At 53.8% G+C, this 16,995-nt stretch overlaps 1 protein-coding gene across 1 annotated transcript in view; it reads left to right on the top strand.

The window, feature by feature from the left end:
- LOC137306364 (EH domain-binding protein 1-like) overlaps positions 1-14,328 on the top strand; it is a 38,451-nt gene extending 24,123 nt beyond the window's left edge. Inside the window, exons 10-16 of the mRNA XM_067975518.1 lie at positions 661-763; positions 3,629-3,714; positions 5,182-5,302; positions 5,933-6,032; positions 7,413-7,486; positions 8,382-8,496; positions 11,220-14,328. Coding sequence (XP_067831619.1) covers positions 661-763; positions 3,629-3,714; positions 5,182-5,302; positions 5,933-6,032; positions 7,413-7,486; positions 8,382-8,496; positions 11,220-11,307 — 687 coding nt within the window. The 3' untranslated portion in view covers positions 11,308-14,328. The remainder of the gene's footprint in view (positions 1-660; positions 764-3,628; positions 3,715-5,181; positions 5,303-5,932; positions 6,033-7,412; positions 7,487-8,381; positions 8,497-11,219) is intronic.
- The last annotated feature ends 2,667 nt before the right edge of the window (positions 14,329-16,995 follow it).

The raw sequence follows: 16,995 nt of genomic DNA, 5'->3' as shown, positions 1-16,995 counted from the left end.
TGGGCATCACTGGCAAGGCCGGCATTTATTGCCCCTCCCTCATTGCCCTGAGGTTTGATACAACTGAAAGGCTTGCTAGGCCACCTCCTGAAGGCAGTTGAGAGTCAACCTCATTGGGTGTGGGACTAGGAGTCACGTATAGGCCCAGACCGGGTAAGGACGGCCAGTTTCCTTCATTGGCTTTTTACCACAATCTGACCGCTTTAATGGTCACTTTTACTGAGACCAGTAAACATACTGATACTTATTACAGCCAATGAAGTACTTTTTGAAGTGTAGTCACTGTTGTAATGTAGGAAACGCAGCAGCCAATTTGCGCACAGCAAGATCCCGCAAACAGAAATGTGATAATGACCAGTGATGTTGGTTAAGGGATAAATATTGGCCAAAACACCGGGGAGAACTCCCCCCTGCTCTTCTTCCAATAGCGGCCGTGGGATCTTTTGCATCCACCTGAGAGGGGCAGACGGGGCCTCGGTTTAAGGTCTCGTCCGAAAGACGGCACCTCCGACAGTGCGGCACTCCCCCAGTACCAGCACTGGGAGTGTCGGCCTAGCGTTAGCCCCACTAAGACAAAACGTGTGGACACCCTAAGAGCTGCTCCCAAGACTGTCCCTTGCGCTCTAAGTGATTCTTTGACTTTGGTTTCCTCCCTTCCAGCTGGACGTCGCTGAAGTGCAGGTCGAAATCTCCCCGGAGCCTGGCGCCAAGCTGCACTCGTCCGGTGTGGGCAGAGCCCAGCAGGGCACGGAGCTTCGCCCAGGTAGGTGGGTCGTGGCATCCTGCGGAGACACGTTTGGGCACGGCGGAGGGAAGTCCCTTTCGTTTGGTCTGTACATGGCCGCCCCCCAACCCAGATCTGTTGTCCCCGCCTCCTCCCCCTCCTCCTCCAATGCCCCATGACCAGCCAAGGGCCAAGTGTTAAGTCCGACCCGTGTAGCCAACACCTTGTGCGTGCCACTTACCATGGTCTGGACAGCGCTGACGTAAATCCGACACCCGTCAGTGTTTAGCAGAGGGGATCACGCGGCACAGAAGGAGGCCATTCGGCCCGTCGTGCCCGTGCTGGCTCTTTGAAAGAGCTCTCCAATTAGTCCCACTCCCCTGCTCTTTCCCCGTAGCCCTGCAAATTTTTCCCCTTCAAGTGTTTATCCAATTCCCCTTTTGAAAGTTATTATTGAATCTGCTTCCACCACCCTTTCAGGCAGCGCGTTCCAGATCATCACAACTCGCTGCGTAAAAAAAAAATTCTCCTCATCTCCCCCCTCTGGTTCTTTTGCCGATTATCTTAAATCTGTGTCCTCTGGTCACCGACCCTCCTGCCACTGGAAACAGTTTCTCCTTATTTACTCTATCAAAACCCCTCACGATTTTGAACACCTCGATTAAATCTCCCCTTAACCTTCTCTGCTCTAAGGAGAACAATCCCAGCTTCTCCAGTCTCTCCACATAACTGAAGTCCCTCATCCCTGGTCCCATTCTAGTAAATCTCCTCTGCACCCTCTCCAAGGCCTTGACATCCTTCCTAAAGTGTGGTGCCCAGAATTGGACACAATACTCCAGCTGAGGCCTAACCAGTGATTTATAAAGGTTTAGCATAACTTCCTTCCTTTTGTACTCTGTGCCTCTATTAATAAAGCCCAGGATCCCAGATGCTTTTTTTTACAGCCTTCTCAACCTGTCCTGCCACCTTCCAATATTTGTGTACATACACCCCCAGGTCTCTGTTCCTGCACCCCCTTTAAAATTGTACCGTTTAGTTTATTTTGCCTCTCCTCATTCTTCCTTCCATCACTTCACACTTCTCTGCGTTAAATTTCATCTGCCACGTGTCTGCCCATTTCACCAGCCTGTCTACGTCCTCCTGAAGTCTGTTACTGTCCTCCTCATTGTTTACTGCATTTCCGAGTTTCACGTCAAAGCAGCTCTGCCTGGCGTAACTGAAGCCTTCAGTTTGAGGGGCCGGTCCAGAGTCCGCCAAAGCCGGGGGGAAGCTGCAGCACCATCCCTAGTGCCCAGCGACCCCCGGGGAGAGGCCCAGAGAGGGAGGAGGAGCGATGGGGTCCTCACACCTGCATGTGTCCCCCTTGGCTGCTTTACAAAACTAAAGATTTGCATTTGAATTGCTTCTCCCATACATGCCAAAGTATTTAACACAACGAATTACCTTAGACCTGCTGCTCACTGTTGTTACATAGGGAAATGCGGAGGGGTTTCGTGCACAGCAAGATCCCACAAACAGCATTGAGATGAACGGCCAGTTAATCATTTTTTTAGTGATGTTGGTTGAGGGATAAATATTGGCCCCAGGACACCGGGGAGAGCTCCCCCCTGCTCTTCTTCCAATAGTGACCGTGGGATCTTTTACATCCACCTGAGAGGGGCAGACGGGGCCTCGGTTTAAGGTCTCATCCGAAAGACGGCACCTCCGACAGTGCGGCACTCCCTCAGTACTGGCACTGGGAGTGTCGGCCTGGATTATTATGGGGTTCAAGTCTCTGGAGTGGGGCTCGAACCCACGACCTTCTGACTTCGAGGCGAGAGAGAGAGAGAGATACTGAGAGCACCGATTGCAGTGGGAGAATCATCATTGTCGATTTACGATTCAGATCTGAGTCCACATTGCACTGGAATCTGTAACCTCCTCCAGCCCTACAACCCTCCGAGATCTCTGCGCTCCTCCAATTCTGGCCTCTTGTGCATTCCCCGATTTCCTTCGCCCCACCGTTGGCGGCCGTGCCTTCAGCTGCCCGGGCCCTAAACCTCTCCGCCTCTTTCCCCTCCTTTTAAGACGCTCCTTAAAACCTACCTCTTTGACCGAGCTTTTGGTCACCTGTCCTAATATCTCATTATGTGGCTCGGTGTCAAATTTTGTTTGATAATCGCTCCCGTGAAGCGCCTCGGGACGTTTTACTACGTTAAAGGCGCTATATAAATGCAGGTGGTTGTTGTTGTATAATCCGCCTGGTTTACTAATCACCGTGGAAACCACCAAGAAGATGCAGTGGCAATGCCCTGCCACCAGAGGGTGGTGGTGAGCGGGAGCGAATCAGTGTAGAATTTTACAGCACAGAAACAGGCCATTCGGCCCAACTGCTCCATGCTGGTGTTCATGCTCCACACGAGCCTCCTCCCTCCCTACTTCATCTCACCCTATCAGCCTATCCTTCTATTCCTTTCTCCCTCATGTGTTTATCGAGCTTCCCCTTAAATTCTATTCACCTCAACTACTCCTTGTGGGAGCGAGTTCCACATTCTCACCACTCTCCGGGTAAAGAAGTTTCTCCTGAATTCCCTATTGGATTTATCAGTGACTATCTTATATTTATGGCCCTCTAGTTCTGGTCTCCCCCACAAGTGGAAACATCTTCTCTACGTCTACCCGATCGAACCCTTTCATAATCTTAAAGACCTCTATCAGGTCACCCCTCAGCCTTCTCTTTCTTTCCAGAGAAAAGAGTCCCAGCCTGTTCGGCCTTTCCTGATAGTTATAACCTCTCAGTTCTGGGACTATCATCCTCGTGAATCTTTTATGCACCTTCTCCAGTGCCTCTACGTCCTTTTTATAATATGGAGACTCGCTGTTGTGGCCGTTCCCATCTCATTCTGGTTTCCCCCTGATCCACAGAGATGAAGAGACAGAAGTCGCTCCAGGACGAGAGGGCCCGGGAGAAGGAGAACGTTCCGGAGAGTAAGGCTGACGAGGAGACTCCGGTACGTACTGTGCTGGGGGATTTCTGTCACTCTGACCCCGAAGGCGCTGACCCTTCCCGGGCTAACGTTCCTCAGTCGCTGCCCCTCACCCACAGGCCCAGACAGTGAGTGTCTGTGGGATGTTCCACCATGGAGGGCATCACAGTTGAGCTTACCTCTCGGCCTCACTTGGCAACCACAGGAACACAGGTATCAGCAGAGGCCATGGGTAGCAAGTAGGAGAAGAAACACAAGGCTGTGTCCTTCCAGTCTGTGTAACGCCGGGGTACAGTACTGGTGGGTACAGGTCTGTCAGTGTATAACACTGGGGTACAGTACTGGAGGGTACAGGCCCGTCACTGTATAACACTGGGGTACAGTACTGGAGGGTACAGGCCCGTCACTGTATAACACTGGGGTACAGTACTGGTGGGTACAGGCCTGTCACTGTATAACACTGGGGTATAGTACTGGTGAGTACAGGCCTGTCACTGTATATCACTAGTACAGTACTGGTGAGTACAGGCCTGTCACTGTATATCACTAGTACAGTACTGGTGAGTACAGGCCTGTCACTATACAACACTGGGGTACAGTACTGGTGAGTACAGGCCTGTCACTGTATATCACTAGTACAGTACTGGTGAGTACAGGCCTGTCACTGTACAACACTAGTACAGTACTGGTGAGTACAGGCTCATCACTGTATATCACTAGTACAGTACTGGTGGGTACAGGCCCATCACTGTATAACACTGGGGTACAGTACTGGTGAGTACAGGCCTGTCACTGTATATCACTAGTACAGTACTGGTGAGTACAGGGCTGTCACTGTACAACACTGGGGTACAGTACTGGTGTGTACAGGCCCGTCACTGTATATCACTAGTACAGTACTGGTGGGTACAGGTCTGTCAGCGTATTGTCCTTGCTGCAGTGAGTTATGTATGTATTGTCAGCACTGCAGTAAGTGGTGTGTGTATTGTCACTATAGTAGTGAGGTGCTTGTGTATTGTCACTATTGTGGTGAGTTGCGCGTGTGTTGTCACTATTGTAGTGAGGTGTGTGTGTGTTGTCACTATTGTAGTGAGGTGTGTGTGTGTTGTCACTATTGTAGTGAGGTGTGTGTGTGTTGTCACTATTGTAGTGAGTTGCGCGTGTGTTGTCACTATTGTAGTGAGGTGTGTGTGTGTTGTCACTATTGTAGTGAGGTGTGTGTGTGTTGTCACTATTGTAGTGAGTTGTGTAAATCACAAGCCCATACTGACCGAGCTGCTTACAGTGGACAGAGGTTCACCCCTCCACTCCCCCCCCCAGCCTCCCCTCCTCCCTGCCCTCCCTCCCCATCACTCTCCCCCACCTTCCCTCCCCATCACCCCCGCCCTACTCCCCTACCCCTCCTCTCCCCCCACCCTCCCTCACCATCATCCTTCCCTTTCCCCCACACTCTCCGCCCCTTTGCACTGACCAGTGTCTGTCTGCCCACAGAGGTTCCGAGACACCAGTCAGTATGTGTTGGGGGAACTGACCGCCCTCGAGAGTGAACAGAAGCAGATCGACTCGCGAGCTGCTGTCGTCGAGAAGCAACTGCGGCACATCATGGGGACTGGTGAGTGGGGGAGAGGGGTGGGGGAGAGGGGTGGGGGAGAGGGGTGGGGGAGAGGGGTGGGGGAGAGGGGTGGGGGAGAGGGGGAGGGGTGGGGGAGTGGGGAGAGGTGGTGGTGGGGGAGAGGGGGAGGGGTGGGGGAGTGGGGAGAGGTGGTGGAGGGGGGAGAGGTGAGGGAGGGAGGGTGGGGGAGAGGAGGGGTAGAGGAGAGGGGAGAGTGATGGGGAGGGAGGGGGGTGAGGGGGAGAGGGGAGGCTGATGTGGGGTAGGGGAGAGGGGAGAGTGATGGGGAGGGAGGGGTGATGGGGAGGCAGTGTGAGGGAAAGGGAAGGATGATGGTGAGGGAGGGTGGGGGGAGAGGAGGGGTGGGGGAGCAGGGGGGCTGATGGGGAGGGAAGGTGGGGGAGGGTGATGGGGAGGGAGGAGGGGAGGCTGGCTGGGAGGAGGGGTGAACGTCTGTCCATTTATTTGTCTGTCCCTGTACTTTAGGGGTGTGTGTCAGTGTTCGAGTGCTGTATCTCTGTATATTGACACTGTCTATCTGAGACCTCATTTACCACCTTCAGTGGGAGTATTTTAGCCCACTTTCTTTATTTAATCCTCTGATTTAATCCCAACCATTTATTGTTTCAGGCACCAGCAGAATGGAGGAGGAGGAGCTGATTCAGGAATGGTTCATACTCGTCAATAAGAAAAATGCCCTGATTCGGAGGCAAGACCAGCTACAGCTTCTGTGAGTCACTAAACCTCTTCAAACCTTCCTGTGGTTCCTTTCGATTCTCACTCCTCCCGTTCCCCCTCCCCAGATTCTCCACTCCTCTACTGAAAGGGGGCGCACACTCCTTGGGGTATCAGTTGACGCAAGAGGCCGATGTGTGAGCCTCCTCTGGGTGTTGGTAACCGTGTGGGGATTGAACAAGTGAATAATGTCAGTGCTGGGGAATATAACACTCCCAGCGTCCCGTCAAACACTCCCAGCGTCCCGTCAAACACTCCCAGCGTCCCGTCAAACACTCCCAGCGTCCCGTCAAACACTCCCAGGGCCGGTACAGGACGGGTTAGATACAGAGTAAAGCTCCCTCTACACTGTCCCATCAAACACTCCCAGGGCAGGTACAGCACGGGTTAGATACAGAGTAAAGCTCCCTCTACACTGTCCCATCAAACACTCCCAGGGCAGGTACAGGGTTAGATACAGAGTAAAGCTCCCTCTACACTGTCCCATCAAACACTCCCAGGGCAGGTACAGGGTTAGATACAGAGTAAAGCTCCCTCTACACTGTCCCATCAAACACTCCCAGGGCAGGTACAGCACGGGTTAGATACAGAGTAAAGCTCCCTCTACACTGTCCCATCAAACACTCCCAGGGCAGGTACAGGGTTAGATACAGAGTAAAGCTCCCTCTACACTGTCCCATCAAACACTCCCAGGGCAGGTACAGGGTTAGATACAGAGTAAAGCTCCCTCTACACTGTCCCATCAAACACTCCCAGGGCAGGTACAGGGTTAGAGACAGAGTAAAGCTCCCTCTACACTGTCCCATCAAACACTCCCAGGGCAGGTACAGCACGGGTTAGATACAGAGTAAAGCTCCCTCTACACTGTCCCATCAAACACTCCCAGGGCAGGTACAGGGTTAGATACAGAGTAAAGCTCCCTCTACACTGTCCCATCAAACACTCCCAGGGCAGGTACAGGGGGTTAGATACAGAGTAAAGCTCCCTCCACACTGTCCCATCAAACACTCCCAGGGCAGGTACAGGGGGTTAGATACAGAGTAAAGCTCCCTCTACACTGTCCCAACAATATACCTGAACCCCAACCTCTTCCCCTCAAGCCTGAGACTCTCTCCGATTCCCACAGCAGGATCACTTGTTCTCAGTGCTTTGCATTTTGGAAGCGATTCACCACAACACCAGTGGGTCAGAGCCAGACGTGCCTGGAGCTGAACGAGACCCTGTCTGAGGCCCCCCCCCCACTGTCCCTGTGCTCGCTCTGGGGCCGTGGGATCGGGAGGACAATGCAGGTTGGGGTTGGAGGCCCTTCTGCTGCCTGGACTGACTGACTCTCTTTCTCTCTCTCTCTGTGTGTGTGTGTGTTATATTTTTTTAGGGAGGAGGAGCAGGACCTCGAGCGGAGGTTTGAGTTACTGAACCGGGAGCTGCGGGCAATGATGGCCATGGAAGGTAGGAGAACCCACCCGCCCCTTGAGAAGACAACAAAAAAATCTCCAGCTACCTCCGCGGCCCCTTGGCCTCAGTCGCCCGACTCCCGAGTCGGCGCGCGAAGCCTCTCCGCACGCAGCTATCCGCCCCAGCCGCCGAGAAACCACACCCCACCCGCTCCCTGCCGCCGGCTATTCGACCACGGGGGGCATCGCGGCCGAGCCCGATCCGGACTTTTGCGCGCGCCCGTTAGAGCAGGAATCGCCGGGGTAGTGATCAGGGAGCTCCCCGGGGCTGGTTTCCCTTCTGTCCCTATCCCGGCTAACTCGGTGCCGATGGGGAATCAAACCGAGGATGCTCCTGCTCAGTCTCACTCAGGCAGTCATCAGGTGGACCCAATGAGCTCCCCACCCCGGGGGACTCGGCACTGATTCTTACGAGTGTCAGCCGTGGCTCATTGTTGGGACTCTCTCTCTCTTTCCTCTGACTCAGAAGGTCGTGGGTTCGAGCCCCACTCCGGAGCCTTGAGCCCCACAATCCAGGCCGACACTCCCGGTGCCGGTACTGAGGGAGCGCCGCACTGTCGGAGGCGCCGTCTTTCGGATGAGACGTTAAACCGTCTGCCCCTTATCAGGTGGACGTAAAAAGATCCCAGGGCCACTATTGGAAGAAGAACAGGGGGCCTGGAGCCAATATTTATCCCTCAACCAACAGCATTAAAAACACAGATGATCCGGTCACACTGCTGTTTGTGGGATCTTGCTGTGCGCAAATCGGCTGCCGCGTTTCCTACATCACGACAGTGACTGCACTTCGGGGAAAAAAACGTGCTTCATTGGCTGTAAAGCGCCGTGGGACGTCCTGAGGTGGTGAAAGGCACGGTCTCAATGGGGGGTCCTTTCCTTCTCTCTCGCAGAGTGGAAGAAGACAGAAGCCCAGCAGCGAAGGGAACACCTGTTGCTGGAGGAGCTGGTCACCCTGGTCAACAAGAGGGACACACTGGTCCGGGACCTCGACGCAAAGGAGAGACTGTGAGTCCAACGGGATCCTCACGCGGTGAAGAAACCGGGAGGGGGAAATAGCTGCAGAAAACGTCCGGGTTTCCTTCCCCCCCCACCCCGCTGTTGTTCACCTTGTGGCGATTTTGTTGGTGTTTTACGCGGAGTTGGGGTGTCGAGCCCAAGGCTGAGGGATTCAGACCGGCACTGAGTGGGTTAAACTGCACCGCTGCCACCCGCCTCTTGAGAGGCGCTGCTCAGCGACGAGGCCTTTCCCTGGTGGGCAGTGCCACTCGCAGGGACTCGGTGCTGCTGCTGCTGCTGCTGGCTGCACCAACCCCACTCTCTGCAATATTTACCGTTTAACTGTATGATTCGAAACTCCCTCTTCCCCCTCGATCACGTCCTTTCCACACTGTAAAGCTTAAGCCCCTCTGTTTCGTGGCTGGTATTCCTTTGCCCCGTGAGTAGAATGGGCCAATACTCTCTGGGGTTTCGAAGGACGAGAGGGGATCTCATTGAAACGTATAAGATTCTAAGAGGGCTTGACAGGGTAGATGCTGAGAGGCTGTTTCCCCCTGGCTGGAGAGTCTAGCACTAGAGGGACGTAGTTTCGGGATAAGGGGTCGGCCATTTAAGACTGAGAGGAGGAGGAATTTCTTCACTCAGAGGGTGGTGAATCTTTGGAATTCTCTACCCCAGAGGGCTGTGGATGCTCAGTCGTTGAGTATATTCAAGACTGAGATCGATCGATTTTTGGGAATCAATGGATACGGGGATCAGGCGGGAAAGTGGAGTTGAGGTCGAAGGTCAGCCATGACCTGATTGAATGGCGGAGCAGGCTCGAGGGGCCGAATGGCCTACTCCTGCTCCTATTTCTTATGTTCTTGAACAGGTGTTGCAAGGAAATACACGGAGCTATTTAAATAGTTTCCACATTGGTGCAATGTCCCTCCAGAGACTTGAGCCCATAATCCAGGCTGACACTCCCAGCGGAGTACTGAGGGAGCGCTGCACTGTCGGAGGTGCCGTCTTTCAAATGAGACATTAAACCGAGGCCCCGGAAGAAGAGCAGGGGAGTTCTCTCCGGTGTCCTGGGGCCAATATTTATCCCTCAAACAATACCACTAAAAAACAGATTAACTGGTCATGATTTATTGTCTGTGAAGCGATTTGAGACACTTTGAGGACATGAAGTGATATATAAATGCAAACATTGTCATACCAGGAAATCTCCTGTAATTCAGAGGATGTGCTGTTGTACAATGACAGGGCTATTATACCATGTAATGCACGGTATATTATTCTGCTGCTAAGGCGTAACTGTGTTTCACCGACCTGTCCCTTCTATAAAAGACATGAAGAACGTGCATTTATATAGCGCCTTTTGTGACCTCAGGACGTCCCAAAATGCTTCACAGCCAATTAAATGAATTTATATCAAGACAGTCCAATTGCTGCAAATCCTGAGGCCAATTAGAGCTAAATTGCTACTAGTGAGGGGGAAGTTCAGAGATTGGCGGATGCTTGTAAATTCTTGCCTTCAGGTCAACCTACAACAATCTAACCAGCAGTTAAATAACCTGCAGTTGACCTCAGCGTGAAGTGCCTTTCTGTTTTTGACATACTTTTGACCCTTTGAGAAGTGTGACGTGTGAAGTGTGACATGTTAAGATGTGACGAACACGCTCAAAACCTTTATTTAGTCCTACATGCTAGCAGATCTCCCGTGGCATTGCTCACGGTGACCCAGAGGATACACTGTCGTATCAACGAGGTGCGACAGGGAAAGTGTGACAGGAAGTAAGTGTGACACGTACAGGAAGTTGATCTCCCTTGGCATCGCAACAGGGAGTGAAGGCCAAGTGTAGTCGTCAGGTGAACCAGAAATGGATTATAATTCGGGCCCCACTTTAAAGTTATACATTCTGTCCTTAATCTTATAGAATATTTAGATTTTATATTATTATTAATGGTTAAATAGAAAAACTTGAGACAATTTGGGAGTGAGGGAGGGAGAGTGAGGGAGGGAGGGAGGGAGGGAGAGTGAGGGAGGGAGAGTGAGGGAGGGAGAGTGAGGGAGGGAGAGTGAGGGAGGGAGAGTGAGGGAGGGAGAGTGAGGGAGGGAGAGTGAGGGAGGGAGAGTGAGGGAGGGAGAGTGAGGGAGGGAGAGGGAGGGAGAGTGAGGGAGGGAGAGTGAGGGAGGGAGAGTGAGGGAGGGAGAGTGAGGGAGGGAGGGGGAGGGAGGGAGAGTGAGGGAGGGAGGGAGAGTGAGGGAGGGAGGGAGAGGGAGGGAGGGAGAGGGAGGGAGGGAGGGAGAGAGGGAGAGTGAGGGAGGGAGAGTGAGGGAGGGAGGGAGGGTGAGGGAGGGATAGGGAGGGAGGGTGAGGGGGAGGGAGGGAGGGAGAGGGAGGGGGAGGGAGAGAGTTGGAACATATACATTTCTCCGCAGTGCAGGCTGAGGTGTGAGAGCGCCATCACTGGGCGGAGGGTGTAATTGCAGCGTGACAAGTTTACAGAGGCGGTTCCTGTTATAAATGTTGACATAGGAATTTATAATGGGGGGAGGAAAATTGACAGACAAGTGTGACAAAATGTGACGTCAGGAAGTAACGTTTTGTAGGTAGGAAGTTTGTGAAGTGTTAACCGATTTGATCGGGATGCAATCAGCAAAGTGTGACGGGAAGTGAATGTGACGTGCGTTTTATCTATCCTCAAATAAAGAATTGGGTTTTAATTTTGTTTGTTCCCCTCAGCGCCGAGGAAGAGGATGCTCGTTTTGAGCGAGGGCTGCAACATAGGCGTCAGAAGTACAGCAGGCGAGAGAAGTGCGTGATAAACTGAAAGAGAGAGAGAGAGAGAGCGAGAGACAGCGTGACAGGACAAGAACCCGCAGCTGATTTGGCCGCTGTTACTTGGCGCCGTTTCGAAAGTTGACGTTTGAAGTTGTTTCTACGGCCAAATGGCCGCTGCCTTCCGCCTCCCGACCCTCCCCCCACCCGCAGGAGGGCGGAGGTGACCGGACAATCTGTTGGGCGCTGCCATGCCCGAGTTGGCGAGCGACGGTCCGCGCGGGAGACGCCATCTTTGCTTCAGATTCCCTGTACCCGATACTTTAACCCCTCCCCCCCCCCCTCAATTATTTGTTTAATTGGGGATGTTGGATTGAAGTGAGTTTGCGTGTTTTTATTCCCCTCTCCCCCATCGTGCGGGTTTGCCGTTTCCGCCTTTCGTTGCCGTGGCGACTTCTGGCCTGTGTTGAGCCCGCCCGTTATTTCTCTTCCCCTCCCCCCCCCCCAAGGGGCAAGAGGGTAACCGAAGCCCGTCGGGGGGACGGTCACACTGTTTCCCTTGCGCGGCAAACGGGGGTCAAGGGAGAGGAGGGGCCGGGCTGTACCCCTGACCAGAGCGTTACCGTCTCATGGCTCAAGGTCACAGGTCAGACACGGTGGCCTAAAACGAGGTCCCTGCCGGTAAAAAGGCGGGACCAGTCGGTCAGCTTGGCTCGGTCGGTATCTCTCTACGAGCCAGGAGGTCGTGGGTTCGAGCCCCACTCCAGAGACTCGAGGCCCGTAAAATCCAGGCCGACGCTCCCAGTGCCGGTGCTGAGGGAGTGCCGCACTGTCGGAGGTGCCGTCTTTCGGATGAGAGGTTAAACCCGAGTCCCAGCTCCCCCTTTTCCTCTGGTCTGCCTCCCCACCACCCCCGAACCCTCAGAATTCCACCATCGGCAACTGAACTGTGAGCCGTTTTGCCCCCACTTTCTGCAATTCCCCCCCTCCTCGAAACCCACCTCCCCGACCGACTTTTCTGTCTCCTCCCCTGTTTAACTACTGTGTCGTCCAGCTCGGATCCAGTGCCCTTCCCGTGGCATTTTGTTGGTATTGACTGACAACAACGACAACCTGCATTTATATAGCGCCTTTAATGTGGAAAAACATCCCCAGGAGCGATTACCAGACAGAGTTTGACACCGAGCCACACGAGGAGATATTAGGACAGGTGAGAGGTAGGTTTTAAGGAGCGTCTTAAAGGAGGAGGGAGAGGCGGAGAGGTTCAGGGAGGGAATTCCAGAGCTTAGGGCCCGGGCAGCTGAAGGCACGGCCGCCAATGGTGGAGCGATTAAAATCGGGGGATGCGCAAGAGGCCAGAATTGGAGGAGCGCAGAGATGTCGGAGGGTTGTAGGGGCTGGAGGAGGTTACAGAGATAGGGAGGGGGGCGAGGGCATTGGATGAGTCGAGTCTGGAGCTGCACGCACGCACACCCTGCACAGGGACGATGGGCCGAATGGGACTGAGGGGAGAGCTCTATCAGAGAGAGAGGGTGCAGGGTCGACGGGCCGAACGGCCTCCTTCTGTGCTGTAAGATTGAAGGATTCTATTGTCCTGCAGCCCACAGGCTTTTCGAAACCCAACCTCGGCGTCTGCTAACCCCTGTCTCCCGGTTCACCGTCTCTGCCCCGGTCTCAGTTCTGCTCTTCCCCCTTCCAAAAAAAAACCCCACACACACAGACACACGAAAGCCCGACTTTACCGGAGTCCGGGAATAATCCCACTGCCCTCGGTACTGACATGGATCCTTGACACGTGGGAAAGCCCTGCGGCTTCGGAGAACCTGGGCGAGTCCGATCTTGTCCCTTCTGGTTTCCGTGCGAAGGAGAGCGGGCTTCTCGATGGTTTGCCCGAGACTCTGGAGTCGCTCCAAGAGCGGACTTTAGGATATGAAGTGTCAGTACCTGGACACCTGGATCCAGGGGCCCCTCGGTGGGCGGGGGGGGGACAGGGAGGAGCCGAGGGACCAAACCAGACCACGTCCTGCTCTTCTGTAGGCCCTTGTCCTGGGAAGATATCTTGCTCCCCCTCCCCTCCCCAATTATCCACCCCCCCATTTGCCGTAGACCCGCGTTGAGGTGTGAGGCCGGCCGCCCTCCAGTACCTCACCCCAAGCTGTTCAACCGTGGAGTGCGTCACTGCCGGGTCATGAGTTTGCCCCCTCACACGCGCCCCCCCTTCCAGCCGGAGTTACTGGACAGCGATTGGGAGGGGGAACCTGGGAGGATTTTGTCCCAATGCCAATCCATCGGCGCAGGGGGCAGTGGCAGCACTGGTCAGAGGGTAGCCCCTTGTACATTGGCACCCTTCGTGCACTGGCACCTATTGCCTCCCTCCTACGTTGCTCCCCTTTTCAGTCCCCCTGGTGAAGTTATGGGTTGGCACTCAGCCTCGCCTCCTGGGTTAAAGGGCCCCCCCACCCACCTGAGTTGCCTCACCCAAGTGGCACTTGTTGATCGGCAGCAGGCTATTCAACTGTAGTGTCCATCACCAGCTGATCCCACACAGGCCGGAAACCCTCTACATTTGCACTTTCTGGTGGGCGTCACCAACTAGTGGTCACGACGAGTTGAGGGGGGGGGGGGGAGCAGGGAGAATAACCCTTGACATCAACTGGCACCTCTTTACACCCCATGCTCTCTCTTTCCTGCCCCCCCATTTCTCTACTCGGGGCTCTGCTTTGTATCAGCGGAGACCACAACGTTTGATAAGAGTGTACACCAGTGGAACACGTCTACACGACAGGTCTCTGGAACGTGGAGGTTATCGAGAGCCCCCCCTCACCGCTCCCCCTCACCTCCCTCCCGAGTTGGTGAAAGAGGAGGGGAACACCGGGCCCTTTTGGGAGGGGCTGAAGGGTAGAATCTGGATTTTGAAGGTGCGGAGGGGAGGGGGATTGAGTTGAGGGTTTCCCCCGAGCTGGGAGTTGTGTAACTGTGAGCCGTTTGGGTCAGGAATTTGCTTTGAGTACGACAAATTGTGTTGCACTATTCGTGATAATGCTATTTTGGAATTAAAACCATGACTAAGAAACCAGTGTCCCTACAATATATATATTTTTTGGTCCGTCTCTCAGCTTACACCGCACACACCTTACCAAAAAGGACAATCTCCTGCAGGGGGGGGGCGGTGAAACCGGCCAATAAGGGGAAAATGAACTCTGGAAAATTCCTCTCTAACACCCCCCCCATCAAGCGGTCGAAACCAGAGCAGGAGAACACACCTGGACCGTGTGTACATTGTCTGTTAATCCGCTTACCTTCTGTACGATGCGACGCCTTCCTCCGCCTGCTTCCCCCTGAAGGCGCAGAGTCACGTTCCTGCCCCCTTCAATTGCTTGTTAAACGAGCAGTAATGAGCCGTTCGGCCCATCGTGCCTGTGCCAGCCCTTCGAAAGGGCTCGCCAATTCGTCCCACGCTCCCCCCTGCTCTTTCCCCACAGCCCTGAAAATCTTTCCTTTTCAAGTATTTCTCCAATTCCCCTTTTGAAAGTTATTATTGAATCTGCTTCCACCGCCCTTTCAGGCAGCGCATTCCAGATCGTCACAACTCGCTGCGTAAAAAAATGTCTCCTCATCTCCCCTCTGGTTCTTTTGCCAATTACCTTAAATCTGTATCCTCTGGTTACCGACCCTCCTGCCGCTGAAAACAGTTTCTCCCTATCTCCTCTATTAAAACACCTCGATTAAATCTCCCCTTAACCTTCTCTGCTCTCAGGAGAACAATCCCAGCTTCTCCAGTCTCTCCGCATAACTGAAGTCCCTCATCCCTGGTCCCATTCTAGTAAATCTCCTCTGCACCCTCTCCAAGGCCTTGACATCCTTCCTAAAGTGTGGTGCCCAGAATTGGACACAATACTCCAGCTGAGGCCTGACCAGTGATTTATAAAGGTTTAGCATAACTTCCTTGCTTTTGTACTCTACGCCTCGATTTATAGAGCCCAGGAGCCCAGTATTTTTTTTTTGAACAGCTTTGAAAGAAACTTTCATTTGATTTCATCATGTTCCCCTCTCCTCCTGGCCATTTGTGCTCCTGATGGGGCCCAAGACCCTGGTCACTCTCCAGTGCCTCTCCAAGTCAGCATTCTGCAGGTTTGGTGCCCTGGGCAGTCACGCACGATTCTGATCTTTCCCAAAATCCAGGCACAAAGAGCATCACTGGAAAAGGACATAAGAAATAGGAGCAGGAGTAGGCCATTCGGCCCCTCGAGCCTTCTCCGCCATTCAATCAGATCATGGCTGATCTTCGACCTCAACTCCACTTTCCCGCCCGATCCCCATATCCCTTGATTCCCCTAGAGTTCAAAAATCTATCGATCTCAGTCTTGAATATACTCAACGACTGAGCATCCACAGCCCTCTGGGGTAGAGAATTCCAAAGATTCACCACCCTCTGAGTGAAGAAATTCCTCCTCATCACAGTCTTAAATGTCCGACCCCTTATCCTGAGACTATGCCCCCTAGTTCTAGACTCTCCAGCCAGGGGAAACATCCTCTCAGCATCTACCCTGTCAAGCCCCCTCAGAATCTTACAATCAATGAGATCACCTCTCATTCTTCTAAACTCCAGGGAGTATAGGCCCATTCTATTCATTCTCTCCTCACAGGACAACCCTCTCATCCCAGCAATCAATCTAGTGAGCGAGCAGGAGTGGGAACCTGGGCTAATGACCCCAACCCTTCCTAAACCCAGACGATTATATAGCTGGTTACCTCTGCCCAGCTGAGATCGGTTAACCCAGCGCTGACCGAGCTCATACTGGATTCTTCCATAACCCCCCCCTCCCCTCCTGAGAGATAGTTCAATTCACACTTGGGGATGTTAAAGACCCAGTTGTACACTCAGTGGGGCAACGAGACAGTTGCTCAAACACCACATTGTACTGGGAGGAAGATAACCCTTCGACGCCTTTTGATATCCTCGGCCCAGAAGCCCGAGACACCGATTCGTCATCCAGTGTCTCTCCCTAACTGGGTTCCAAAGAGCCGGCAGAGGCACGATGGGTCGGATGGCCTCCATCAAACTCCACCGGATCGACGTGGGCTGGTGTCCGAATCTTTCCCCATCATCCACACGAGGCAAAAAGAGAGGCCCACCAGGACACCTTTAGATGCCCTCTACCCGTCTGAGTTTAGCCCCTGTACCCCTCATCGGTTGAGGGTTGGGACAGCACCTCCCCCCTCGTTCAGCCCAGACCTGAGCCCCACGATCCGGGCCGACACTCCCAGTGCCAGTACTGAGGGAGTGCTGCACTGTCGGAGGTGTCGTCTCTCGGGTGAGACGTTAAACCGAGGCGCCGTCTGCCCCTCTCAGGTGGATGTAGAAGATCCCACGGCCGCTATTGGAAGAAGAGCAGGGGGAGTTCTCCCCGGTGTCCTGGGGCCAATATTTATCCCTCAACCAACATCACTAAAAAACACATGATCTGCTTATTTACCTCAATTGCTGTTGGTGGGATCTTGCTGTGTGCAAATTGGCTGCCGCCTCAGTCCATATCCAACGGGGCATTCCACCTCAGATCGAGCAGGCAGGGCTCCAGAAGTGGGAAATTGGAGGCTTGGTGTTGAGGTTGACCAAAACCAGGGTCACGGTTCAACCTGAGGGGTTCGGGCCCGGGGTCACGGTTCAACCTGAGGGGTTCGGGCCTGGGGTCACGGGTCAACCTGAGGGGTTCGGGCCCGGGGTCACGGGTCAACCTGA

This window comes from Heptranchias perlo, chromosome 43 (assembly GCF_035084215.1).
Source record: "Heptranchias perlo isolate sHepPer1 chromosome 43, sHepPer1.hap1, whole genome shotgun sequence".
NCBI lineage: Eukaryota > Metazoa > Chordata > Chondrichthyes > Hexanchiformes > Hexanchidae > Heptranchias > Heptranchias perlo.
Note: the sequence above shows the minus strand (reverse complement) of the source record. Positions and strands in the feature narration are given on the sequence as shown.